The sequence below is a fragment of the Columba livia genome, chromosome 23, assembly GCF_036013475.1.
Source record: "Columba livia isolate bColLiv1 breed racing homer chromosome 23, bColLiv1.pat.W.v2, whole genome shotgun sequence".
Taxonomy (NCBI): Eukaryota; Metazoa; Chordata; class Aves; order Columbiformes; family Columbidae; genus Columba; species Columba livia.
This window is the reverse complement of record NC_088624.1, coordinates 1,369,524-1,396,124: the sequence shown is the minus strand read 5'-3', so window position 1 is coordinate 1,396,124 and position 26,601 is coordinate 1,369,524. Positions and strand designations below refer to the sequence as shown.

Sequence of the window (26,601 nt, the reverse complement as noted above, 5' to 3'; positions counted from 1 at the left end):
GTACATCAAAATATTGTTTCTAAATTGACAAATAGACCCTCATGGGCTTCATTACTCTGCTCCGGGTGCAGGTTTTTGCATTTGATTTTCCCTAAGAGTGACTGGAGGGCGGCAGAGCTGGGGGTTTGGAAATCAAACACCAGCCCCAATGGAGCTGAGAACGATGCGGGATGCGGAGCTCAGAGATGGACTCTGTTCCCATCACTTTGGAGGTTGCTCTGTGCCTCTAGGACAGGTTTCCTTCCAGCCCTTGAAATTCAACAGTAAAGCAACTTGATTAACACCTTCAGTACTCAATTGAGAGCACCTGTGCAAAGGTCCTTGTTCATTCAATAGCAGATACACTGAGCACTTGTAGAAATATGTAGATCTCCCCAGAAACACCAGATAAAAGCCAAAGCATGGGGAAGACCTCCAGAAATATCCCAAATAACAGTCCCAAGACTTTACTGGCCACCAGCTGATGTTCAAGGATGCTGGGGCGATGCTTGAGGAATATCTTTGGGTTGGGATGGCTGGGGATGGCCAGGGGAGATGCTGATGCTGCTCTGGGGCAGCTCTGCTCCATCCTCATCCTCCTATTGATGGGAACATCGTCCCATGCTGCTACACCGGGCAGCCAACAACAGCCACAAATCAACAGCACAGAGTGAAACAGCCTCCAGAGCCAGCCCGGCGGGGAGCACAGCAAACAGGAGGGGAAACCCCACCGTTCTGGGTGTGATGTTGCTGTGCAGCCAATTCAGCTTTGTGCCTGAGGTTCTGTGGTATTTATACTCTTTCCTGCCAGCAGAAAATAGACTTGGCACATCTGAGGTGGGTGTCTCGCCTCTTTGCGCTGACAGAGACGGGAGAAGGCAGGCAGAAGGAGGGGGCTGGAGAACAGCCCCATCCAGCCTGCAGTAGGACAGCATCTCCTTGTGCGGGTTCACCGTTGGGCTTTGTTTGACCCCCAACCACCACCCACCACGTCCCACACAGTCCAGTGATGGGGACAATGCTCCAGGGCCAGCGAGCCACCAGCCCTAAGAAACATTGCTTATCTCAGGACTATTAAGCCAACCTCCTGATTTACTCTGTTTCGTCAAAGCCGAGCACCCCTTGAGCAGCCCGAGCGGAGCCGAGAGCTCAGGGACACTCGTGCACAAGACACACAGCGGGAAGTCGCAGCTCGGCGTGACATCACCATAACGCACAGCAAAGCTGTACATTTACATACAGAGAGCCGCATCCAGCATTCCACGAGTCTGGTTTCTTTTGACACACAGGGTAGGTTACAGAACAAGCAACAACCCCACAGGACGCGTTAGAACCAGCCCAACCCTGAACACTAAGTATGGCAGGAGAGCTTATCCCCAGCAGTTACACCAGCAGCTATGGAGGGACTGGCACTGCTCCTCCTGTCCCCACAGAGCCATTTCAGCCAAGTGACAAACATCACTCAGAGAAGCTGATGCTGGGCTGGATGCTCCATCAGAAAACACCTGCAGCCACTTAAAAACATTTAAATAAAAAGTCAATGATTCGACTTGCGCTGGCTGCAGAAACTCCCGGCAGCCGGGGACAGAGCCTCGTTTATTTGCTGGTTGTCACATCCAGCAGCACTGCCCGTTGATGCTGTTTTCAGGCGTCGTGCCCCACGTGCAGACACAGCAGTTTACGCGAAACATCCCGCCTCCCCGGTCAGACACCCCAGATAATCGCGGAAACGAAGACTATTTTTGCACAGCGCTGAGCAGCACAAGGCCAGCTCCTGCCTCACATTCTCACTGCGAACTGCTGCCGTGCTCCACTCAGGGCACACAGACACATCCAGCAGGCAGTCTGAGCAGCAAAGTGGCAACAGACCTCATGCTGATTCCTTTTACCCAGGTGAATTAACCCAGAAACCCCTTAAAGCCTCCAGGAGCGCAAAGCTGGGTCCTGGACCCCTTACCTTCCTGCAGAACCTTCTCCTATGTTTTAAATGCACTTTCAGGCTTCGCTGTGAAAACAGAAAGCGGCCACACGTGCTGGAGAGAGCTGAGGAGTTCTGATCCTGTGCAAGAAGTTGTTTTTCCCACTTGCACACCCAGCGCGAGCGGCACGAGCGGCCCTGCAGGCACACGTCTGCTCCACAGGATGCACAGGTTTTGCTCTCGGGAAACCTCCAGCCCTACCCCACGCACAGGTCATCAAAAGCTTCAGCGATAACACCCCGCTGCTTCGGGTCGATAGCAAAGTATATTGATAAAAGGTGAAGAGAGAGCGAGCGATCTTCTGGATGAGGTTGCTGCTGCTGTATCCAAGTTCGCTCCTGCTCGGCGCGTGTCTGGTCAGGAGGGCCACGCTCTGCCCCGGGCTGCAGCCGCCCCGAGACACAGCGCTCAGTACCCAAATCGCTCACAGAAAGCGCTTTTGTAAGGCTCCAGTCAAAGTCCTTTTCTTTAAAAGCCGAGTACCCCTTGTGGAGGCAGCCAGAAAGCCTCGACTCCATTTCCAGCACAACCCTCAGTCAAAGCAGGGATGTGTGTGAGCAGCCACTGGCACCCCAAGACACGGGATGCTCAGGGGGTGCTGAGCACCCCGACAGCCTGACAGCACAGCAGGGCCCACGGACACAGCTCCACCACCCACCCATTCGGTTCATGCCGCGCACCCTGGCACGACCAAACCTTGGCAAACCCTGCCTGGGCCCAGGCGCTGCTGGCAGAGCCGAACCCACCGCACACCCTGGGGCTCACACGCCATGCGCCCCAAAAATGGAGGCACCTTGGTGGAGATGATCCGGGGGACACTGCCACCCACTGCACACCCACGCAGGTCCTGCTCGCTGCGGGAACGGCGGCCTCACGCAGGGAAAAGGAGCTGCGACCGGGCAAAGTTCCTCAGAAGAAGTTTCCCTCCTGACCTGACACCCCCAGGATGGGGTCAGCGGGACCGGGGCGGGGGGCTCTGCCGTCTCCCCCCACCTTCTCCCCTGTGCACGGTGCCGCGCAGCCGGGCTCCCCGTTCCCTGGGATGGCGCGGGGGGAGCGGAGCATCCCCCGGGCGGACAATCCCCGCTTCTCCCCAATGTATCCCCCCTCTCTCCGACAACTTTGCTACGGCCACAACTCTTCCGGGCCCGCAGCCCCCTCGCCGAGCAGCACCGGCGGTACCGAGGGAACCGGGGCCGCCCCTGCCCGCCCTACCTGCCCAGCCGCCCGGCTCCGCCGCCGTTTGCAGCATCCTCCCGCCGGCTGCTCGCTCCCGGCTGGGCGAGCGCGCTCCCGGAGGAGGAGGAGGAAGAGGAGGAGGAAGGGGGGATGAAGGCAGCGTGCGCGCCGCCGCGGTGTGTCCCGTCCCCCCCCCCCACCGGCGCCTTGCGCCCGTACGGGGTTGGGAGGCGGGGGGAACCGCGGCGGCGCATCCCGGTGCTGCATCCCGCAGCTGGATCCCGCAGCGGGGCCCCCGCTCGGTTCGGGATGCCCTGGGCTGGGACAGGGCTGCTGCAGCCCCGCTCAGGGGAGCGCAGAGGCACCCCAGACCCTTCCCAGAAGATGTGGGAGGTCAGTAAGGCACATGGCTGGGCACACGGAGGAGGGTGACCCAGCAAGGATGTTGGGAAGGACACTCCGATTTTGGGGCACAGAGGTGCCCAGTGGCACCAGCACAGGTCCCAGTCGTGCCCACCGACTTTTCCCCTTCATCCTGGTGTGCGGGATGAGGGTCCCCAGCCCTGTAGCCCCAGGAAGGTGGGGGAGATAGAGGGAGCCTGCAGGGAGATGCTGTTTGCTCTGAAATCGTAGCTGGAACGCAAGGCACCCGCCAGGCAAAGGCTTCTCTGCTGACATACAGCTGCCTTGTGCTAAGATCAACATTTTTTTGAGGGCAAAAGCATGTGTTTTCCTATCGTTGTCGTTGTTATTAATATTTTAGCAGCTCCCAGAACCTTTAAGCGGGACCGTGCAGTGTTGACATCTAAGAGCAGATATAAAAACGACCTGCTCCCCACCCCAAGGAATATACTGTCTAGACACATTATATAATCACATTTTGCCCTCCTCCAGGACATTTTTTCTTGCAGAGGATCTCAAAGCACTTCGCAAAACTGCTAATGAAGCTTTGCAGCCCAGCTGGGAGGGAATCGCTGTGGCCAAGTGCACTCTTCTCCAGCACAGATGCACTCGGGGGTTCTGTGCTCCGTGCTCCGGGAGCTCTCGCCCGCTTGCTGCTTTGCCTCCACTAAAAAGTACAATTGTTGCCAAGATGAAGAAGTCTGGTCAGCCCCGTGAAGGCTCCGGCAGAGGGGTGAATGCTGCTGGAGATGAGGACAAACCCTATGGCTGAGAATGGCTTGAGGACCCCCGGCTACCGGGGAGAAATGAGGAGCAGAGAGACCAGGCTTGGAGTTCCTCTCCAGGAGCTATTTCTAGGTCTGTAGATGTTGCAATACAAGCGGACGGCCCAGCAGCACTGGATTAGCCCTGTCCACACCAGGAGCCCCTCTCCTCGCCACCACCAGAGCCAGGGTTGTGTCCACGGGTCAGCAGCGCGGCACCACTGAGCCCCAGCCTGGCTCTCATTAGAAATGACTTTGATTTTTAAGAATCCTTTCTCCCAAGCTTGGTGCATTTATTTGCCGTGCAGACTGATGTTCACAATGTAAAGTGGTCTTTTTTTTTAGCTCCCTATAAATAATTACAGGCACTCTAATGGATCTCAAACCTTGCATTACCTTAGCTGTCGGGAGCTTGAGGATTAAGGTGTAGCCATCCTCTCCAAGGAGCAGAGACAGGGCTGCAGCTCCTCCACAGACTTTGCTTCATTCCCATTACCCTTTACAGCCTCATCCTGCAAGGAAAGGGGTTGTACCCCCCTTCCATCACCAGGTTGGGGTGTCTCACCCAGCCCACATCTCCCAGCATTCCAGCACTGGGGAGCACAGAAAACTCACTCCCCCTTCTAGCCAGTGAAGGGATCAAACAGACTTCGATGATTAAATTACTGATGAAAAAGTTTTCAGTAAACACTAATCTCACAATCTGTTCTTTATTTCCATACAACCCAGCCCTACCTCGCTCCCGTCTCCTTCCCACACAGACCCAACCTCAACTGCCTTCAAACAAAACTCCAACGGGCTGTGAGCAAACTTGTTTTCCCGTCCAGAAACGCAAAGACAGGGCAAGGCAATCAATGCAATATGCACCTCAGCAGTGTGGTCCAATCCTCCCAAAGACCCCTCTTTTCTTGTGTTTAGCTCAGCTTCTCCCCAAGATACTGTTTGTGCCAAGGCCAACGGAGACTCATCGCCCTTCAACCTCTTGGTTCGCCGCAGATATCTCTGAAAACGAAGACAAACGCCTAAACAAAGAGAAGGTCATCCCCAGCTGCAGCACAGAGAAGTGCTGTGGGACAGATTAGCGGGGGAACAGCACATCCAAACCCCCTGCGCTTGCTCAGGAAGGTTCTCCCACCCTGTGCTCACTTCACAACAGCTTTTTGCATTCAGAAGAGAAGAAATGAACCTACCAGGCAACACGGCTCAGACTTCGCCTTCCCTCGCGTTGCTGGACTCCAGTAGCTTGCATTCAGTAAATAAGAGGTTTTACAATGAACCCGACTCTGTACGTACTCAGGGCAGCGAGTGGGGGGTCCCGCAGCCCGGGGTGGTCAGGGTGGCTCAGTCCCAGCGTCACTTTCCAGGAACCCTCCGTGCTGAGTCCTGCCAAGCTGCTCCCGCAGCTGCCGCGGCCGTTCAGCAGCTGTTAAGCCTATAATTGTTCATCGAGTCATCCTTTGTTTTTGATGGTGATAGCAACACTGTCAGGGAATTAAAAATCTTTTCAAGAGCCCATAAAAGTTTCATCAACGTTTCAGCTCCAGATCAGTGGGGGGGGGGGGGTGGGGGGGGTTGTGTCTTTGCAGCCAGAGATGGGGAAATGGGCAGCATAACGTCTCAACAGCCAGAAGCGGTTGAAGATATGACACCAAAATGATTCCCTGGCTCTAACCTGATGCCATTATCGGTGATGAACCATCAGACAGGGCGAACACTCACATTTGGCTTCAGAGGAGCCCACGGTGCCCCCAGAGGCAAAGGTTTGCGCTCTGCGAGAGAAGCTGTAAAAACGGGATAAGCTTTTCCATTTTTCCCCATTTCCATTTTTGCCCTTTCCACACCAGCACTTTGCAAACAGCTCGTTAATTAAATCTCAGCACTCTTCTGTGAGATGAGGCTGTACCAGCAGCTCTCCAGGGTGTGTGGTTTGAAGATCAACCTGAGCTGAGCTCCCATGGGTGCAAGAAACCCCTCGCTGGGTGCAGGACAACAGAGGGACCCCCAGCACCTGGAAACCACCCCCTCCCATGGCACCCACACCCCCAGCCCTGCTCCCCCGTCACCGCTTGTCCTCGCAGCCCCGTGTCACCACCAGCACCTCGGCGGCAGCGTCGGCTCCCACAACAGGTACCAACAACCCGGCGTTAGCGGCGAGACTTCTATTCTTTTACGGCCGTTGTTCTTTCCTTCCCATTGTAACTTTTAATTAAAATCTACAAAAGGAAGATAACTAAGTCCCTCTGCATAATTGCAGGGAGTAAATTTTATGGTATAGAGAAGTGGTTTTAATTTTTAATAGACTTATTTTTAAGGAAGAGCAACACTTTGAAGGGAGACGAGAGTTCTGGTAACGTTATCAAAGGCGCGAGGAGAGAAACAAAGATGGGTTTATTACATGTTTCCTATAAAACTGTTATTTTAGGGGAGTTTTGTGCTTCCTCCTAATGAGAGATGAATTGCACCAGCTTCGTTTGCTGTAGGAGGAAAATTAAAATGAAACTGATAAGAGTCCCAGCCTCTAGCTTCTGACTTACCTCCCAATTATAAATGAAAGCTCACAGGCATTCCAAAGATGGGGCTTGATGTCTACATTAATTATAAATAAATTATCTACACTTAATGTTTAAATGAAATTCCAGATAAAGCTTTATATTTAGAAGAGCGCTGTATCAGCACATAAATATTTATGCAAAGAGGCTGGATGAGCTGAGGCTGCTTTGGTGTGACGGCGGAGCGGAGTCGGAGCTCTGGATGGGCTCCTGGAGGGGACAGAGCCCATGGGTGCTCGAGGGGAGCGGGACAGCAGTGTCCCAAACCCAGATCACCACCTGGTTTTGGAGAGGGGAGACACTGGGACACATTGTGCAGTGACATCCCCTACACATTCCAAGGTGACTGGTAGAAGGGGCTTCACCATCGTCTTCCATCCTTCAAGTCCATGTCTTGTTGGGACACATCAGAGCTGCCCCAGCCCCACACACCCACCTGTTCATGAAGGTTTCTCCTGCCTTGGAGCTCAGGAAACATCACTGAAGCCAACTCCATCCCAGCAACAAGGGCTGATGGTTTGAAGCTAAACGAGGGAGATTGAGGCTGGACATGAGGAAGGAATTGTTGCCCAGAGGGTGGTGAGAGCCTGGCCCAGGTTGGCCAAAGAGGTGGTAGATGAACCATCCCTGGAGACACCCCAGGCCAGGCTGGACGGGGCTACTAAGCAACCTGAGCTGGTGAAGATGTCCCTGCTCATGGCAGGGGGAACTGGGTGAACTTTGAAGGTCCCTTCAACCCAAACTATTACTATGATAACCATTTCCCCACAGAACAAACCCACTCTCTGTTCCTTCCCAACCCCAGGGACCACCAACACCTCCCACCCAGCACCGCTCACCTTTAAAGCCTCAGCCCAGGGTGGGGAGGCTGAATGGCGCCACCTGGGCAGAGGTTTTCAGGTCCTCAGCAGCAAGAAGGGGCAGCAGCTGTGCCGCAGCGTTTTCCACAGCTTCGCTTCAGCTGCTGCAGAAAGTTTTACAGCTCACACACGTTTGGCTCAGGCTTAAAAGGAGACATTTTTTATGCTTTAATGGAACTGGCACGGAAGAGGAGAAGTTTGACAGGCCCATGGCTCAAAACTGTAGAAAAGCAGTAAAAGGGAATAAATAAAAGATGCAGAAGTTCAGATGATGTCTGGGCAGGACAGACCCCACCAGTGTGCTCCAGCCCCCACCAGTGTGTGCTGGTCCCCCACGGTCCTCACCCAGGACACAAAAAGCATCCCAATCAGGGCAGAGCATCCCAGACATGGAATAGCGTCCCAGATATGGAATAGCATCCCAGTCTGGGCAGAGCATCCCTGATACAGAATAGCATCCCAGCCATGGAATAACATCTCAGCCATGGAACAGCACCCCAGCCAGGGCACACCGTGCACGTGTGACCCATCGGCGAGGGTCGGGAAGCCAAACCCTGGTGCAGTTGGCCAGGAATTGCAGGAGGGTCACCTTTGGTATCACAGCACTGCACAGTTCTCACTCTGCAATGAGAACGGTATCTCATTTCTTCCTCAATTAGCTCCTGATTATCAGTGTCCCAGGGCCCCTTTCCAGTCTCTGTTTAATGCACCATTAATAATTCATTCCTCAGATAGCAAGAACGCAGCGCGAGGTTAGGGTTTTGTGACTAATAAGTATCAGAGCAACCCTCATCTCCGAGGGACAAACGAAAGGAACAGAAATTAAAGCAAAAGAATCAAAGATAATATGCTTTGTGGCCTTTAATCAAACACCGGATAAAGGTTTTGATTACTCGGGTGCGGAACACACCGCTGCAGGGGGTGGGTGGGAGGCACAGCCCGACCTGACCAGGGGGCTGTAATATCCCACCGCACAGCCCGAGGTTCTGCAGGGCCTCAGGGGGGGTAAATGACTTTGAAAAACTTACAGGAACATGCGTAATGTGCTTTTTTCCCCTCCAAAACAAAGCATCCCAGGCTTCAGGGACAGAAAGTACAAACCAAACCTGCCCAGCTGCCCACCTGGAGCATTGGAGCACCCGTGTTACATGCGCTGTCCCTCCTGCGAGCCTGGCAAGTGTCGCCTTCTCACATAAAACACACAAAGGACCCAAAAACCGTGATGCAGAGTGGTGCGTGTCCCGCACGCCATGGGAACGAGAAGCGGCTCCTTGTTTCTCCCACCACCGCCACCACTCCGCTGGGCCCCGTTTTGAGTCACAGGAGAGAAACCATGGGGGAAAACCAAAAAACAAGTAAACAAACAAACAAACAAAGGCCAAAATAACCACGGCTTCGGGAGGCGAAGCAGCCGGGTGGGAGAGGGGCAGAGGCAGCACCGGCGTCTTGGCAGCTGCGCGTTAAGTGTGACGGGTTTCTGACAGATCCAATTATAAAGCCGAGTCTCAGCAGAATCGCAGCCCTGCGATTTAGGGCATGAAATTCTTGTTTGGGAATTTTCCGAATATTGTGACTTGCGCCACAGATCCCCATGAGCCCCGGGCTGTGCCGGCACCCACCAAACCACCTGTGGGTCTCACCCCCAGTCTGGTGCACCCCCTCCCTTCCCCATCTCAGTCACATCTGGTGAAGGGTCCCTGCAGCCATTACACAAGTGCCACCCAGCAGAGACACCTCCCCGAGCCCCCCAGGATGAGCAGCCCCTGATCTCAGCATCTCCAGCACAGTGCCAGTGGGGACCCCCGGGGGACAGAGCCAGTGCTGTCCCTGCCATGCCCCAGGCATGCGCCCCCGGTGCCACCGGCACAGCTGGCATCCCCCAGCCACATGCCAGGGAGCTTTTTTAGCCTAAGCAGAATAAAACCACGGCGATTATATTTCATACCTCCCCACTCAGGGCAGGAGGGAAATCGTTTGATGCTAATCCCCTTGTTTAATCCAGCGGCAACCTGATGTGCTAACAGTCAAGATTAACTCCCGGCGGGGAATCGTTAGACGTGGGTCGTGGGGACAGTGGAGCAGAGCGAGATGAGGATGTCCCCACTAGGATGTCCCCACATACTTTGCGGGTTCCCACGCGCTCCCAGCAGCAAAGGAAATGGGAGGTACAAGCAGCCTGGAGAGGGGGCTTTTGGTTTTCAGGACCAAGTTCCTCCACAATGAGAAGCATTCACCATGCTGGAATTTCCCGTGGTACAGAAAGGGAGGCTCCAGCTGTCCCAGGAAAGGTCACCTCGGGGGCTGACGTGCTCCCAGGCTCTGCAGAGCTATTGTGTGACAGTGAGACTTTCAGATGGGCCCAGGAAGGAAAATTCAGCCCCTCATCTTCCCTCACCCACGATGCCACCAGGCCAGAGCCCCAGGGACAGGACAAAGAACCCCCCCATGTCAGGAACCCCACTCTTGGGTGCCCATGGTCCAGCCAGGGCATCACTTGGAGAACGATGCTCAAGGATTCTGCTCCAGCCCCTCCAGCTGTAGACCTGCGCCTGATTCTGAGTCTCAATTTGTCCGACTTTGTCTTCAAACTCTCAGCTCTTATTATTCCTCTCTCAGCTAAGTTAAAGAGCCCTTTAATACCTGGCAGTTTTCTCCCTGGGAAGGTACTTGCACACTGTAATCAAGTCACATCTCAGGCTACTTTTCGATAAGCTAAACAGATTGAGCTCTAAGTCTGTGCTAAACACCCAGCCTCGGGAAAGGGCCAATCTGAGGCGCTGCCAAGCAGAGCGGAGCTGGGCTTTTTTCAGCTGGTGCATTGAAAGGTGAATTGTTGCTTTCTGATGCACCGATGACAAAGAAATGGGCTGTATAAAAATAAATCGTTGCATTGCCCTCGCTCTGCTCTGTGAGGGCACACAGCCACTGGAGACACCAGGGCTGCTGGGGCTGTGTCCATCCCCACACCAACCCTGCAAAAGAACAGGTGGAAAACACCTTTCTCTCACTTTTGCCAGCAAAACTTGCTGCAGCAGCTGTTTGCTGCGGGGCTAATGGTGCCTGCCTCCACTTACAGGCAGGGAGTTATGATGGCCGGGAATGTAAGTGCTTCAGGGAGCTGAGATAAGCAAAGATGCTCTGAGCCACAGACTTAAATCCAGAGGTTATTGGCAGGGGATGTGTCAGCGCTCAAGAACCAGGCCAGCAGCCCTCTCTGATACCCAGCTATTGACAGCGCAATTGGAGTGATGAAGTGGGGCTTCAGGTTGATTTAATCACAGGACAAACCTGCCCAGGGCTGCACCAAGGGCTGGGTACAGCTGTCACTCTCCCTGAGGACATGGCCACGCTGTGTCACAGGGAGAAGGGAACAGGGTGGCACAGGGCAGGGTACAGCACCCTTGGGGGAGCAGAGGGACAGGGCAGCCCCACCACACACAGACCTGATGAGACATAGACTTTCAGTCTCCCTGAGTCCCTGTGGCTCCAAAATCAGTTTATCAGCACTCTCCAGACCCAAATGGCTGATCAGAGGGGATCAGCCTCTGTCCCTGTCTCAGGCAGAGGGATGCAGTGACAGCCGGGTGGATTAACGGGGTTGCAGGGATGCACATCCCTGCACCCTCACACGGGCTGGCTTGGCCAGAGGCAGCCTGGGGACTCAGCCACGCAAGGCCAGCTCTGAAGGATACAGACCCTGAAGGATGCGGGCCCTGAAGGATGCGGGCCCTGAAGGATGCCGGCTCTGAAGGATGTGGACCCTGAAGGATGCGGACCCTGAAGGATGCCGGCTCTGAAGGATGCCGGCTCTGAAGGATGCGGGCTCTGAAGGACGTTGGCCAAGGTCGCAGCACCGATCGCTGCAGCTCAGCTGTTCCCTGCCGCCAAGCCCAAGGTGACCGAGCCCCCCGGAAGGAGAAGCCAGGTGGGGGCTGGCATTAAAGCTGAGACGCACAGGGAAGAACAAGCAGAGCCTGGATGCAGACCCACTTCCAAAACCTGCAGAGTTCCACAGAGTGATGCTTGTCCTGGCCTTCTACTCCATAGGGCCAGATGCAAAGCCTCAAAAACAGGCAAGTTTGGGTCAATGTTACAGAAATTCTGGTTTTGAGCACCAAAGTGGACCACCTGGTCCGTCTAGGCTGGTGAGAGGTTGTACCACCCATTGCTGCAGGCACCCATCAGGTTAACTCACAGCCTGGATTGCCTAAGCACAAATCAGGGCAATTTGAGCTTATCAAAAAGGATCTGGGGTCCCTGCAGGAGGGATCCTGCCTGGGGAGAGGTAGGAGAGGCCATCCCAGCCCACAGAGAGCTACAAATAACTCAAACGGCCTCGTTACCCACTTTCTGATGAACAGGAGATTGATTTCATGTTTCCCCCAGGGCTAACACTACCTGAAACTGGGCTACACCTCATTACAGCAGAAGCTATTTGCTGCCTTTAAAGTCAGGCAGGAGTTTGCTCCAAGCACGCATCCTTGCTGGAGATAACGGTTCATAGCGAGAAGCCCCGGTGGTACTGGGGTACCGCACTCCCAGGGGTGGCAGCCCAGAGAAGGGCTGAGATTTGGGCAGACATCACCCTCGGGCACCCAGGTGCCCCTGCCTGTGCCGGCAGCCGCCGGTAGCAAAGCTGCCTCTTGCCCTTCGCGGCAGCTCCTTGTGCCGGTAGGACGGGGCAGGGAGCACGGACAGACGGCGGCCCCCCCGGAGCGACACTTAACTCGCCAAACAACTGCGCTGCTTACCGGCACCGACACGCGTGGTGGGATCCCGCGGGGAAGGGACACGCACAGAGTGGGTGCGATCGCCGCAGCTTCTTCGGCGCCCGCCGGGCACCGGCGGAGCATCCTCGGCACCTCCCGGCCGGACCCGCGACCCCGGGCGTCCCCCGGCTCTCCCCGGGCATCGCCCCGTCCCACGGCCGGGCCGGGCCGGGGTTTCCCTCTAGCGACCGGCGGCGGGAGAGCACACGGGGAGGGGAGCGGGATCCGGGGCTGCAGCATCCCTGTCCGGGCGCGGGGAACCGGAGACCCCGGTACCGAAAACCCCCGAGGCCGTGGTCCTGCCGCAAGCCCCGCGGCCCCCTCAGGCTCCTCGGCTGGGAACAGGGGGTTCTGTGGACCAGCATCCCCAGGGCAGCCCCTGTTGAGCCCGCAGAGCCCCACGGGGACACCCGGAGCTGCAGGGACATGAGCCCAGCCGCCCTGGATGGGCTGAAGCTCCTTCCATGGGAGGGTTCTACAGAGTGATGAGACAGTTGGGGTTGAAGGGACCTCTGCAGATGGCCCAGCCCAAACCCTGCTCACACAGGATCACCAGAGCAGATCACACAGGGTCCTGTCCAGGCAGGTTTGAATGTCTCCAGAGAAAGAGACCGTGTCTGCGCCCAGCAAGTGAAACTGCCACCACTTCCTTCGGTCCCAGTGCATACACACATTTTTTAATAGAGGACCATTGCATTCCCAAAGCGGATTGCCGGCTGCCAGAGAAATGCTGCGCCCACGTGAAATGGCTGGTTCTGGCAGGGTCATGGATACAGTCTCCATCATCCGGCAGCTTTGGGGGGCAGGAGGGGAAGGCAGCATCCCAGAGAGCAGATGCCACCAAGCAGGAAAGGGTTTTGGTACTTTCCCATCCCAATGCCTCAAAGTTTTTGCACAGGCTCAGCAAAGTCTCCTCCTGCAGTCACAGGCTCTAGCAGGGGATGCTACAGCGGTTCAGTCCAGCGAGGAAAAGAGGAGCCTGGAGGGTGGGTCCCACTATCCCAAGGAGATGGCCTGGGAATAGTCCTCCTCTGAGCAGAACCCATGCTAGAAGGACAGGCCGTGGGTGCTGGAGCAGTACTCCACGTAGTCAAACTCCTTGACAGGGAACGTCACAGCGCTCCACTTCTTGTACCGCCTCTTCTCAGCTGGCGTCTCCACCACAAAGTTTTTGACGCAGAGGATGGGCAATTTCACCTGCCGGTAGATCATCTCCATTCCCCAGTCCTGTGTGGGCAGGGAGGGGACAGTCACGCAGCGTCCCCGGGCTGCAGAGCCACGCACACCTGGGATGGACCCAGCTCCTTGCTCCCAGGGTACGTCCCCATTTGGAGAGAGCTGCCCGTGGCCATGTCCCGCAAGTGTGTCACACACACAACGTGTGCTGAGGGGAGACACAGCTCCATTCCTCAGCCAGGAGCTGGGGCACAGGGCATGGCCGCTCCTGCCCCAGGGACATTCCCACTTGCCGCGCTCACCTGGCTGCACCCACTGCATGAGATGCGGCAGCCGGGCTCCCAGTCCTTGAAAGTCCGCTGGAATTGCATTTTCCCAGAGGAAACTTTGTAATACAGCCTGCAAGAATGGGACCGAAAGATGCTCTAAGGATGATGGGCCAGGAGACAGGTGGTCACGCAGTCCCACAAAGCCCCCCTGACCTGGCTCTGCCCGCTCACCCTTACCAGCACCCAGCTCCTACCCAAAGTTGGGGTTGACATTAACGTGGTGCATGCCCTCCACGGTGCGGAGGTCGCTGCCGCGGCACACCGCTATGTTGCAGTTGACACAGTAGAGGTAAACGGCATTGGGGTCGTGCAGCTGCCGCCTCTCACTGATCCTGGCCTCCTTCATCAGCCAGCTGGCCACGGCCACTCGCTGCAGCTCCGCGATCTGCAGGGATGGAGGGGAGGACAGGGGCATGGGCAGACGGAAGACATGGCGAGACACAGAATCACAGGCTGCTTGGTGTTGAAGGGACCTCTGGAGATCACCCAGTCCAACCCTACGCTAAAGCAGGTCGCACAGGGTCGTGCCCAGCGCCCACCTTGAGGCGGTATTCCCGCTCAGGCATGGCTTGCACCGTGCGGATCGCCCTCTCCATCAGCTTCACCAGGTCCTCATTGAGCAGCTCCCGGGAGACCTCCCTGCTGTTAGCTTTGGCGAGGACCGAGTAGACGCTGTTCTCGGCACGGGCACGGCCCCGGGCCTGCAGCACAAGGGCCAAAGGCTGCTGTCAGCAGAGGAGGGACACGGCCAACCCCCGCACCTCCCCGTGCTGCCCCATGAGGACGGATCCACCCTCCACATCCCATGAAGAAGATGCTCTGCCAGCAGCTGGGCTCATCCCCAGGATGCAAGAGCCCTCGTGTGCCATTCCTGTGGCTTTTGGGCATCCCCCCACCATAGGACCAGGCAGAGCAGCCTAAGGGAGCCCAGGCAGCTACCTGCACCATGGCGATCTCATTGGTCATCAGCCCATAGCGGACCACGATGTTGCACTCAGGGATATCCAGGCCCTCCTCGGCCACGCTGGTGGAGAAGAGCAGGTTGAGGGCTCCCTCTCGGAACAGCTTGATCACATCCTGCTGCTCATTCTGGGAGGAGAGGGAGTGATGCTGAAGCAGCTGCGTAGGGCTCTGTCTCCCTGGCAGCACCGCAACACCCACAAAGTTTGCGGAGAGCACCAGAATTGTAGAATCATTTTGGTTGGAAAAGATCCTCAAGATCGAGTCCAACCATTAACCCAACCATAGCACTAACCCGTGTCTCTACGAACTTAATCTCTGCATCCGCTCACCTGTGTCATGTGCCTGGTCTGGTTGCTGTAGCCGGCGCCGGTGAGGACGGCAGCCCTGATGTGCTCCCCGCGGAGCGCGGCCGTGTCCTGCAGCCAGCTGAGCAGGCTGTGGGCGCTCTGCCGGGTCTTGGTGAAGACGATGCCACGAGAAGTACCATGGGGCTGGAAGTGCTCCTGCAAGATCTGCTCCAGCTTGCCCAGCCTGGGATTCTCATAGCGCTGGTCCCTGGCAAACGCCTGCAGGCTCGTCCTGTTCTCTGTGCAGGTGAGTGGGGTATCAGGAGAGGCTTCTGCCCTCCCAAACACAGACAGAACCAACCCCTCCATGCTCCCACGTTACCCTCAAATGTGGCGGCGAGGAACTGTTCAGTGGGGTCCTTTGTGTCCCTTTCGGTGGCATAGAACTGCTGGAGGCACTGGAAGGCATCGATCATCCGCACCGTGTCGTTGATCAGCAAAGCGTCGTTGTACTTGCGCAGGTGCAGCGCGCACACCCGCGTCTTGCGGCAAAACGTCTCTGCCGCTGGAGAGGAACAAGGACATGCCACAGTCACAGCCTGGCCCCACAGCTGGTGGCTCTGCCCCATGGCACCACCGCCTCCTCACCTCTCTTCTCCACCTCCACGATGCACTGCTCATAAATCTGCGTGCCGAAATCCCGTGGCAGGGTGGGCATCTCCATGTACTGCTGGATCTGCGCCATTACCTTCTTCAACCGCTCGCCAAAGGGGTCCTGGGAGCAGAGAGGGGCTCAGGACCCGAGGAATTGGGGACATTGCTCCAGAGAACCTTGGAGGTGCAGCCCGGTGTGCCTGGCCCAGCGTCAGGGGCTGTTTGTACAGCAGGACCCAGTTGGTTGTGGGATCCCCTTGCACCAAAGCTCTGGATAAAGTGATTCCTCTCCCTAGCCTGAGGTAAAGGACGGAGGGATACAGCCCCACGGGTCTCGGGGGTCTTGCCTTCCACCCACCAGCCGCCCCTCACCTGCACTCTCTCCTGGCACAGGTCGTACTGCTTCCTGGGCTGGGGGACGTGGATCTGCAGCTGCTCCACCTCCTCCTGTGCCGACGTGATCTTCTCGGTGTCCAGGTTGGCACAGATCTAAGAGGGCGAGACCCCACAGCCAGCCCTCAGCCCAGGGGGATGCGGCACATGGCGCTCGCCGGCACCCCAGCGAGTTGGGGACATTTCCCCCAGGCCACCCAGCTGCCCAGTGCCTGCACACTGGGTTATCAACACCCACCCAAGGGACACCCCAGGAGAAGCCATGTCAGGGCCACCCACCCTGTCTCAGCACAGCACCCACCTGCAAGATGTGCTCTACAGCCCCCTCGAAGGAGGTTGCCCCCCCGGTGCCAGGGGACGCTGTCAGGCCCAGGACCTGCGGCAGGTCCTGCTGCCCACAGAGCTTGCGCTGGAGATAACTCAGCATGATTTTGTTGTAGACGGCTTCCTTGTGCGTGTGGTGGCACTCGTCTATCACCAGGAGCGAGAAATCTGCGCCGGGAGGGGAGCGGGGTGAGCCGCACCACGGCGGAGGCTTGGCCGAGACAGTCCCACCCCAACCCAGCCTCGGGGACAGAGGCAGCGGGGGTCCCGCACCCACCCGTCAGCTCCACGTGCGTGTCCTCCTCCCCGCTGACCAGCGCGTTCTGCAGGATCTGGGCCGTGCAGATGACGATGTCGCTCTGCTTCACCACGGAGGCGAAAAAGGACTTTTCACTTCTGTCCCCACTGATGGCCGTCACCCTGAAGTCCTTCTGCAGCACGTTGAACTCCTTCTTGGCATGTTGCTCCACCAAGTGCACCTGCAGCCCCAAGACCCCGCTCAGCCCAAGACCACCACCCAGGAGCACCGCCCAGGAGCCTGTGGCCGGCGGGTGCTGGCACCCCATTGCCACCAAGGCAGGGGACTGGGGATGGGTGGCACCTTGTTGACCAGCACAGCCACCCTGCCACCCCGCCGGCTCTCCAGGTGCTGCCGGCAGACGTAGACAGCAGCGCGGGTCTTGCCAGCACCCGTGGGCAACCAGACGATGCTGTTGTGGCCACGCAGGGCCGGGGTCACCGCTTCCCGCTGGTACCCCCGCAGCTCCATTCTGCTCCTGCTGCTGTCAGGGCCGGTCCCCATCGGAAACGAAACTCGGGGCGGCACATCCTGTCCTACCGGAGCCCCAGCAAGGGGGGTTCCGCCGGCCGCAGTGCCGGGAGCGGGTGGGCAGCAGGGCCAGGCTGAACCAGGCTGGGGGGAACCAATCGGGGGGGCTGAGCCAGGCTGGACTGTGCTGCCCACGCTGCCCACCCCCCACTGCAGTGCCTGCCTGGCTGCAGGGTCCAGGAACCCCCCGCTGGGAGCCCCAGAGAGAAACCGAAACCATGCAGCCTGATCCAATGCCCGACAGCCCTTTACAGGGAGGAATATTTCCCAAGATCCAACCTCAACCCCCCCTGGCGCAACTTGAGGCCGTTTCCTCTGCTCCTGGCGCTTGTTCCTGGGGAGCAGAGCCCGACCCCCCTGGCTCCAAGCTCCTTTCAGGCAGTTCAGAGATCAGAAGGTCTCCCCTCAGCTCCTGTTCTCCAGCTGAACCCCCAGGTCCCTCAGCCGCTCCATCACACTTGTGCTCCAGCCCCTCACCAGCTCCGTTCCCTTCTCCCCACTCGCTCCAGCACCTCAAGGGCTTTCCTGTGAGTCTTTCCTGTACACACGCCCTGAGCACCCCAGGCTGCCACCTGCGGCGTGACACACGGATGCAGCCGGTTCTGCACAAGAACATTTATTTAAAAAAAAAACAAAACAACAACCAAACAATCAACCAAACAAAACAACAGTCAAGTGGAACCGGGTGGCAGGGGCTGGTCCCACCCCCACGAGGTCAGCGAGCCGCAGGGCATCACCAGCACCCACCCAGCGATGACAGCACAGGACAAGGCAGCAGGGGACCAAGCAAGGGTGGGTGACAATCAATGCGGGGGGGGGGGGGGGGTGTGTGCGCTCCCCAGCCCAGCACCCACCGAGGGGCAGAGGGAAAACAGCCCACGAGGTGCAAGGAGGGGGCAGCAAGGGGGGAGGCGAGCAGAAGCAGAGCCCACGGGCAGGGGCTGGGCTGGGGGCAGACGTGCTCCCAGTGGGAGGGAAGAGCTGGTAGAGGCAGCTGCGGGGTGCAGAGGCGGAGCCCCCATCCCAGCAGGACCCCAGCCCAAGAGCAGCAGCTCTGCCCGCAGGCTGGGGCAGGCAGGGCTGGCCCTGCCGTACATTCAACAAGAGGGGCAGGGGCTGCCTGTGCACGGGCAGAAGCAGAAAACCAAACCGCCCCGTCGTGGGGAGCCGGAGCAGAAGGCACGACCCTGGGGAGGGGGGAAGCACCAGTGCTGGGGGGCTCCCGGCCCCCAGGGAGAGGCAGGAACTCAGTGCTGCCCCTGCCCCGGGTAGATCCCAATGAGGTGGCTGGAGCCCTGCTGCTCACACCCCCATAGGAAAGGCAGCCAACAGCTCACGGATAAAAGCACCAGCCCCCCCCAGGGAAGTCCCAGCTCCCCCAGGCTGCTCAGCAGCATCAAACCCTCCAACAGCCACTGCCCACGGAGCAGGGCTGGGGCCCACAGGCTGCCCTGTCCCTCCCACAGGGGTCCGGTGACCAAGGAGAGTCCAGGTCAGCCCCCCCTACTTGTCAATGAGCCCCCCCTCCTTGAGCTTGAAGTAGAAGAACTTCTCCAGGGTGTTGGCACACTTGCAGTAGTCGCTGTCGGGCGGGTTGTACTCGCGGCAGTTGGTGATGATGCGCTGCAGGTCGGCGATGAACAGCTTCTTGGTGACGTAGTAGCGGTTCTTCAGGCGCTCGGTCATGGTCTTCAGGTCTGGGCAGGGGAAGAGTCAAGTTCTCAAGGCCTCTGTGCCCCCCCACTACAGGGCTGGACACCAAGGGTTCTGACTCAGCCCTCTCTCTTCTGGAGTGGCCTGGGGCTTCCAGCACCCCAACCATGACTCCCAAGAACAGACCCCACAATGAGGGGGTCTGCAGCCCCTCCCTCCACCATCCTGCCCCGCAGTTCTGGGCACAACCACCTACCAATGGGGAAGCGGATGATTTCGTAGTAATCCGGCGCCTCCGACTTCTTCACCGGCTCCATGAAGGGCCACGCGCTGGGGTGGGTCTGGGGACAGGGTGGGGGCAAGTTAGAGCAGCCCCTGCCTGCCCCATCACATGGGGGCCCTGCTCCCCATGCGCCTGGGTCACCCCCATTGTCCCCCCGCAGGCAGAGCCCAGGACAGCCTGTCCCAGGGGATGTAGCTCCAAGGGCTGTTGTGGGGACAGGCACCCCAGAGTGGAGGGCTCCCTCCTGTCTGCACCTTGATCTGGGCCAGGAGGTTCTTCAGGGTGTTGTAGAGCTGGTCTGGGTCCTTCAGCTCTTTTCTGCGGGACAAAAAGCAGTGTCCATCAGTCTGAAGGCAGGCAGACTCTGCCCACCACCCCAGCGCTCCCACCTCCCCATCACCCAGCCCCAGCAGCAAGAAGCAGCCCAAGCCGAGACCCCACTGCACAGCACTCACCCCTTCTCCTTCCCCAGCGGTTTCCATCCCGTTTCTCCTAGAAGACAAGTGTAAACATCACACCTTCCCCATGGGCAACAGAGGACAGAGCCCTCCTGCCAGACAGCCCGTCCCAACCAGCAGCCAGCCGGACTCACGGATGCCGGGGACGCTCTCGATGGGGATCTGCCGCACGCCCTCCTTGAAGCAGGTCAGGCCAGGGTAGACCTTGCGGATCTGCGCTTGCTTCCTCTCGATCAGCTTCTTGATAATCTGCGGTTGGAAGGGGGTGCTCAGGGCTGCAGGATGCTCCGGGGACCCTTCCCCAGCTCCACTGCCCTTCTCAGAGCTCACTCCAGCGCCCTGGCAGCACCCATGGGACACACCTCCTTCTGCTTCTTGATGATGTGGGAGAGCTCGGTGTAGGGGATGCGGGGATTCAGCTCACACTCCATCAGGGTTGCCCCCTCGTAGTCCTTGATGTACCCCAAGTAGCGGCTCTTGGGGACTTTGATGTCCTTAGAAAAGCCCTAAGAGACAAAGGGGCAGGTGGGAGGGGGCTGGGGGGCAGTGGGGCTGAGGGGAGGCCCCCCAAGGGAAGGAGCCTACCTGCTTCTTGAAGTAGCCGATGGCATACTCGTCCGCATAGGTGAGGAAGTAGAGGATGTTGTGCTTGATGTGGTACTCCTTCAGGTGGTTCATCAGGTGCGTCCCGTAGCCCTGGGGGAGCCACCATGAGCCAGGGACCACCCCAGTTCAGACAGGACACATGGCCCCCTCCCACCCACGGACACCTGGAAGATGCCCCAGAGCAAGCGGTACGGCTGGGGCCACCCAGTGCTGAGCGTATCTGGGTTGTGACACCCCCACGCTGTCCCCGTGAGACCCATCTTGCCCCCCACGGCCCCCACCGCCCACCTCCCTGCTCTCACCTTCACTTGCTCGTTGGACGTGACGGCGCAGAAGACGATCTCGGTGAAGCCCTGGGTGGGGAACATACGGAAGCAGATCCCCCCGATCACCCGGCCGTCCTTGATCAGCGCCAGGGTCTTGTGCTTCCTGCAGGCAGCACGGCCGAGGATGAGACAGAAGCCCCCCCCACCAGCCCCAATGTGCCCCCTCCAGCCACGCACGGGTCAAAGACGAGGCGAGTGATGTACTCCTTGGGCATGCGGGGCAGCTGGTGCGAGAAGACGTTCTGCAAGCCCACCAGCCACATCAGGATCTTCTTGTTGGATTTCTGCGAGAGCGAGTTGCCGATGACGTGGAACTCGATGATGCCGCGGCGCTCCTCCAGCCGGGCCGTCTCGTCCCGCGCCGCGTTCGCCGACAGCAGGCTGGTCTGGGGAAGGAACAGGGGGGGTTTGTTGATCCCAGCACAGCTCCAGCAGCTCTGCAGGCCCTGGAGAGCACCGGTGCCACCTCAGTGTCCCCCATCCTGTACCTCGGGGCCCAGCATGGCAGCGGGGTCCGTGATGGTCAGCATGACCTCGTTCACCAGCTCCATGGGGATGTCGCCCATGACACGGATCCGTTTGGCATCTTCCAGCGTCAGGCTCTCGGGCAGCTTCCGCTTCTCCCCTGGGGAGCGGAGCAGAGCGGCACATCCATGGAATCATTTTGGTTGGAAAAGCCCCTCAAGATCATAAAGTCTAAGCATTCCCCCACCCCTGGCACTGCCCCATGTCCTGAGAACCTCATGTCTGTCTGTCCAGCCCTCCAGGGCTGGTGACTCCAGCACTGCCCTGGGCAGCCTGTTCCAATGCCCCACAGCCCTTTGGGGAAGAAACTGCACCCAACATCCAACCTCAGCCTCCCCTGGCACAACTTGAGGCTGTTTTCTCTCGCCCTGTTGCTTGTTCCTGGGGAGAACAGACCAGCACCCTCCATGCTACAACCTCCTTTTTCAGCACTGGCAGGGACCAAGGAAGGTCCCAGTTTCTCCAGTGCTGGGCTCATGCTGTGCCCACCTGGCAGGGGCTCTGGGGCGCTGGTGTCCATGCTCGCAGCGGAGCTGCTGTTGCTGAGCTTCTTGCTGAAGAGCGGAGTGGTGGGCACAGTGACAGTGCTGACAGCAGCTGGAAGAGACCAAGCATGGCCATGAGTGCCAGAAAGCAGCGGCGGCAGCCCAGCCACCGCCACAGCTCCCCCACACCGCAGCCCGTTATCCTGCAGTCCCCGAGATACCTGGACGAGACACCAGCTGGGCACCTTCTGCAGCCGGCACGGTGAAATCAGCCTCCCAGATTGGAGAGTTCTCGCCGTAAATCTCCTCCTCCAGCATGGACAGGAACCTGGTGGGGAGCGGCACATCGGTCGGTGAGGGGGAACCAGGCAGGAACAGCCCCAGAGCTCCATGTGCCACAGGGGAGGGGAAATAAGGAGAGGATGGAGGAGGAGGAGAAGGAAGAGAGGATGATGGAGATGGAGGAGGAGGAGGAGAGGGGAGCATCCCCAGCCATCCCTGCATGTGGCACCTACTTGGGGAAGTGGGTGAGGATCAGCGTTCGCTTCTCCGGCACCAGCTTGTCCTTCTCCACTCGGAACTTCTCCAGCAGCTGCCGGCGGGTGACCGTGAAGATGGACTTGAGGAGGCTGCGCCCGAAGACGTGGGTGGTCTCGTAGCGGGGGAGGCTGTCACAGCTCTGCGGCACGTGGCAGTAGCACAGCCACCTAGGAGACAGGAACACGCTGGGACCAGTGACCCCAGAGCATCCGCATCCCTCCTGGGACAACAGTGCTGGAAGCAGGGACGAGGAGAGCAGGGGGCTGGGGGGTCACGGTTGACATTATTTGAGGCTGGAAGGGACCTCTGGAGATCACCGAAGACCCCAGGAGTCGGGGTCAGCCCCACACAGGGGTGGGAGGAGCGGGCAGACCCCCAGGCCGGCTCAGACCCCTCCTGCCCTCACCTGGTGTAGTTGACCTTGTAGGTGGCCACATCGTCGTTCTGCGAGCGCTGCCGGAACTGGGACGGTGTCTCCAGCTTCCAGTAGTTGAGGCAGAGCAGGAACATCTTGGAGAGCTCGTACATCGTCTGCCGCTCCTTTGGCGGCAAGTGGCTGAACTTGTACTGGACAAAGTTCAGGACTCCCTGGGGAGAGGAGGGGGCTGTGGAGGGGCTGCACAGGAAGGGGACCGTGCCAGAGCAGCAAAGCACGGGACAAGTTATTAGTGCAATGAGTGAGCATGACGGCAGCCTCACCTGCTCGATGTTTGGTTTCTCAAAGGGGGGGCTCCCCAGGGACCCCTCCACCACTGGCTGGCTCATCTGCAGGATGCACTTCCGCAGCAGCTGCCAAGGCACCATCAGACACGGTTACTGAGGTCCCAAAATCACGCACACCATGAACGGGGGAGCAGCAGGACATTGCTGCACCAATTCATGCAGAGGACAAGCAGCAGGACAGCCGCAGCAAAGCTGAGGGACCCTGCACAAGCCCCCCCTGTGAGCAGGGCAGCGAGACATGCCCAGCCTTAAACACACCTTGAACAGGTAGAAATACACCTGCTTGGTGTCCGTGTCCTCCTCCTTGTGCACCGACATGAAGAGGTTCTCCACGTCCACCACCATGCCCAGCAGCCGGTTGATCTCCTCCTCCGAGACGTTCTCCAGATGGGACACATGGTCCGCTGTGGCGGAGAGAAAGTCACAGTGAGATTGGGGGGGTCAGCACCGCTCCCCCTCCCCGTGGGCATCCCGGGCGTCCCATGGGGTTTACCCAGCGCGTGGCCGCAGCTCCGGCAGGGCTCGCTCAGGTTGGTCACCGGCTGCTGCAGGTCCATGCGGGGGGCGGTGGGAGGGTTGGGGTTCTTCCAGCCATTGCATTTACAGGCATCGTTAGCCTGGGACAAGCGTCAGGAGAGGCCGTCATACAGCAGCCCATGCGCTGCTTCGTGCCAAGGCTGCCGCCTTCTCCGGCCAAACAGCTCCACACTCCTAAAGTCTCGTTCACCCATCCCTATTCACCCACCCCAGCTTTCCTCAGCTCCCAGCCTGCATGACCCAGCACCCCAACACTCTCTCACATTTCTCCTGTGCTCAGCCCCAGGATTCTGCAGCCCCTGCCCATGGATATTCCTGCATCTCCCTCGCACAGCTCAGCACCTTCCTCCTGCATCCCCCAACCATGCATCAGCATCTCCTTCCTGCACCCCATGCACGGCCCAGCACCCCCTTCCTGCATCCCCCAACCATGCATCCCCCTCGATCACCCCCTGTACAGCTCAGCCACCCACTCCTGCACCCCCCTGCCCATGCACATAATTGGACCACCCTCCCACACCCACCTCCTGCATCTCCTGCCCATGCATCCCCTTGCGCCCTCTCCTGCACCCCCTGTCTAACTCAGCACCCCCCTCCTGCAACCTCCTGCCCATACACGCCCCTGCACCACCCCCTGCACCTCCTACATGCTGCTCCTGTATCTCCTGTGCCCAAGCACCCCCTCTCCTGCACCCCCTGCCCAGCTCAGCACCCCCCTCCTACGCACGTCCTTGCACCCCCCACCCATGCACGACCTTGCACCCTCGCTCCTGCACTCCCACCCATGCACGACCTTGCAGCCCCCTCGCCGGTTCTACCCGGTGCCGGTGCAGCCCACCTTGCAGGCCGAGAAGACCCCCAGTTTCTCCAGCTTCTTCCCGCGGGGGAACCCCCGCACCTGCGCCTTGCGCTGACTCGCCCGTTGCTGCTGGCTCAGCCCGGGCCGCGCCGGGTCGCTGGACCCCGTTCCTCCTCCTGTCGCCACCGCCGCCGTCCCGCTCCCAGCCCCGCCGCTCCCCGCCACCGCTCCCGGACCCGGCGGGGGCCGCCCGGGCTGCGCGGCCTCCGGCTCCGCCATGCCGGGCTCGGCGTGCGTTCCGCGCTCACTGCGCCTGCGCGCCGGGAACGCCGGGATCGGTAGTTCGTTGCGGGGTGGGGGGACCAGGATCCGGTGCTCCCGGGGCCGGCGCACGTCGCCCGCAGCCCCGGACGGGAGCGGAGCTCCCGCCCGGGGCTGCGGGCGGCGTGCACCGGCCGGGGAGAGTCGAGGTCCAGGCCCAACAGGAATCGACAACACCGGTCCCGGTGGCGCGGAGCCATCACTGCCTGCCTGAGCCGCCCCTCCGGTAACCGGTACCGTGCCCGGTTCGGCGGCACTGATTCCTCCAGAGAGCGCTCAGTGCCCCCATAATCTTCCAAATATAGAGTGCGGTCCCGCCTTCTCCGCCATATATGGAGTGCGTCCCCGCCTTCTCCGCCAAATATGGTGCGAGGCCCCGCCCCTCAGCCTCGTTGTAATAAGAGGTGCGGTCACACCATCACGCCGCGCCCCCTCTTCCTAATATGGAGTGTAGCTCCGCCTATCACGCCCGCCCCTTCTGCCCATTTAAGGGAGGCCACACCCATTTGGCGGCGGAGGGGCGTGGCTTGGCCGCACGCCGCGTCGCGGAGGAGCGGGGAGCGCCTGGAAGTTGCCAGCAAGGGAGCGGGACGGGGGGGGCATGGAACGAATGATGCCGAGGCGGGCAGGGCACGGGGGATGCTGGCACTGGCAGGTACCCCACGGGAGTGTTCCAGAACCATCCCGAAGATGCGGTTCGGCTGCCCAAAGGCTGCTGGGGGGAATGCTCAGCACCGTGTATGTGCTGGAGTCCCTCAACCAACCTTCCCCCTGCTCCACCGAGGCAGAGCTAGGAACAGGTGCCAGGGACATGCCCTGTGCCAGCACAGCCCGGGTCCCCAGGCTGCCATCCCACTGCACAGGCACAGCCGGGAGTCTAGCAAAGCACAGGGCCAGGCGAGCCCAGCAAGCACAAAAGCCACACAAATAAAAGGCAATAATATTTATTACATATCAAAAAAGCTACATGTTTTGGGCAGAGCCCCCCCAACCAGACTGTCACGCAGTCCCCATCACAGTCCCGCTCTGCAACCAGCAGCTGCCCCAGTAGCCGGGCTCAGCCCGGCCCTGCGCTGCTCCCATCACGCCTTGGCGCGCTCGGCTCCGTCGTCGGTGCTGGCTGCCAGCTGTGCCACCGCTGGCTCCATCTGGATGGGCACGTTCCTCTCGGGGGCGGCTGGCAGGGCCAGTTTTGGGGCCTCAATGCGAAGCTGCCCATCCTTGGACAGGGAGCAGCTCAGCGCCTCGGCGTCCACCTCCTCGGGGACGTCCCACTCCCGCTTCAGCACCTCGTACTTGTAGGAGAAGGAGCCCTTGTCATCCGTGCTCTGTGTCTCCTTCTGCCCCACCAGCACCACCTTCCTGCCCACCACCTTCACCGACAGCTGCTCGGGCGCAAAGTCCTTCACGTCCTGGCAGACGGAGAAGCCGTCCCCGGAGCCCTGGGTCAGGGCTGCGCTGGCGCTCGGGGCTCGCTCCGTGGTGATGCCGATCCGGCTGGGGCTACTCCCACTGCTTAGAAGCTGCTCGAAGCTGCTCATGAACTCCCGAGCCCTCTCCATCTCCAGCCGCAACTCTCTCTCCAGCTCGGCAAAGAGGGTGCCTGGATGTGGCCAAAGGGTGCGGACGGGTCCCAGCCATGGGAAGAGCGAGCTGGATGCGGGCGGCATGAAGTGCAGGCGGCAAAGCATCTCTGCTCCCGGTGTGCGCTCCCGGTGTGCGCTGCGGTTCGGCTCCGTGCAGGGGCTGGAGCGGTTCTGGGCTGGCACTGGGGAGCGGCGGGTTTTATCCTCTCCTGCCCAGGGGTGTGCCCCTTCCAGAACACTCTCTCCCCACGCACTCTCCCAGAGCCATCGCCTATTTTTGAGAGGCTGATTATCCGTCAGCTGAAATAGCAGCGCCTGTTTCT

At 59.3% G+C, this 26,601-nt stretch overlaps 4 protein-coding genes across 5 annotated transcripts in view; all 4 read right to left on the bottom strand.

Moving 5' to 3' along the window:
• ZNF385C (zinc finger protein 385C) overlaps positions 1-3,406 on the bottom strand; it is a 63,648-nt gene extending 60,242 nt beyond the window's left edge. Inside the window, 2 exon segments of the mRNA XM_065039300.1 lie at positions 3,174-3,271; positions 3,273-3,406. Coding sequence (XP_064895372.1) covers positions 3,174-3,271; positions 3,273-3,391 — 217 coding nt within the window. The 5' untranslated portion in view covers positions 3,392-3,406.
• Positions 3,407-13,131: 9,725 nt separating this feature from the next.
• On the bottom strand, positions 13,132-17,513 carry DHX58 (DExH-box helicase 58). Of its 2 annotated transcripts, XM_005513594.3 has the most exons (12): positions 17,209-17,505; positions 16,885-17,086; positions 16,585-16,775; positions 16,263-16,379; positions 15,885-16,011; positions 15,619-15,801; positions 15,279-15,535; positions 14,926-15,075; positions 14,526-14,687; positions 14,181-14,371; positions 13,960-14,056; positions 13,132-13,708 (listed from the first exon to the last, which is right to left on the bottom strand). In XM_005513594.3, the coding sequence occupies exons 1-12, from the start codon at positions 17,407-17,409 to the stop codon at positions 13,529-13,531; spliced, it is 2,058 nt and encodes a 685-aa protein (XP_005513651.3). In that variant the 5' UTR covers positions 17,410-17,505; the 3' UTR covers positions 13,132-13,528. The 2 variants fall into 2 exon arrangements, with proteins under 2 accessions (XP_005513651.3, XP_064895335.1); XM_065039263.1 differs by lacking the exon at positions 14,526-14,687 and having other exon boundaries at positions 17,209-17,513.
• A 523-nt stretch (positions 17,514-18,036) lies between these two features.
• On the bottom strand, positions 18,037-24,780 carry KAT2A (lysine acetyltransferase 2A). Its single transcript, XM_065039231.1, has 18 exons — positions 24,411-24,780; positions 23,529-23,652; positions 23,294-23,439; positions 23,012-23,101; positions 22,719-22,900; positions 22,288-22,479; positions 21,994-22,100; positions 21,777-21,884; positions 21,251-21,387; positions 20,940-21,148; positions 20,739-20,865; positions 20,416-20,526; positions 20,193-20,336; positions 19,965-20,079; positions 19,828-19,864; positions 19,627-19,690; positions 19,346-19,430; positions 18,037-19,133 (listed from the first exon to the last, which is right to left on the bottom strand). The coding sequence occupies exons 1-18, from the start codon at positions 24,648-24,650 to the stop codon at positions 18,940-18,942; spliced, it is 2,412 nt and encodes an 803-aa protein (XP_064895303.1). The 5' UTR covers positions 24,651-24,780; the 3' UTR covers positions 18,037-18,939.
• An 840-nt stretch (positions 24,781-25,620) lies between these two features.
• LOC102090924 (heat shock protein 30C) lies at positions 25,621-26,538 on the bottom strand. Its single transcript, XM_005513593.3, has one exon. The coding sequence runs from the start codon at positions 26,381-26,383 to the stop codon at positions 25,775-25,777; it is 609 nt and encodes a 202-aa protein (XP_005513650.2). The 5' UTR covers positions 26,384-26,538; the 3' UTR covers positions 25,621-25,774.
• Positions 26,539-26,601: the final 63 nt, after the last annotated feature.

Coding starts and splice junctions, on each gene's coding strand:
- DHX58 (XM_005513594.3), bottom strand. CDS start 17,409: ATGGGGACCGGCCCTGACAGCAGCAGGAGCAGAATGGAGCTGCGGGGG. Junction 15,536..15,618: donor CCTCGCCGCCACATTTGAGG/GTAACGTGGGAG, acceptor TCACCTGCACAG/AGAACAGGACGAGCCTGCAG. Junction 14,372..14,525: donor AGCGGGAATACCGCCTCAAG/GTGGGCGCTGGG, acceptor CCATCCCTGCAG/ATCGCGGAGCTGCAGCGAGT.
- KAT2A (XM_065039231.1), bottom strand. CDS start 24,650: ATGGCGGAGCCGGAGGCCGCGCAGCCCGGGCGGCCCCCGCCGGGTCCG. Junction 21,149..21,250: donor CTGCCATGCTGGGCCCCGAG/GTACAGGATGGG, acceptor TTCCTTCCCCAG/ACCAGCCTGCTGTCGGCGAA. Junction 20,527..20,738: donor CGTCCAACGAGCAAGTGAAG/GTGAGAGCAGGG, acceptor TGGCTCCCCCAG/GGCTACGGGACGCACCTGAT.
- LOC102090924 (XM_005513593.3), bottom strand. CDS start 26,383: ATGCTTTGCCGCCTGCACTTCATGCCGCCCGCATCCAGCTCGCTCTTC.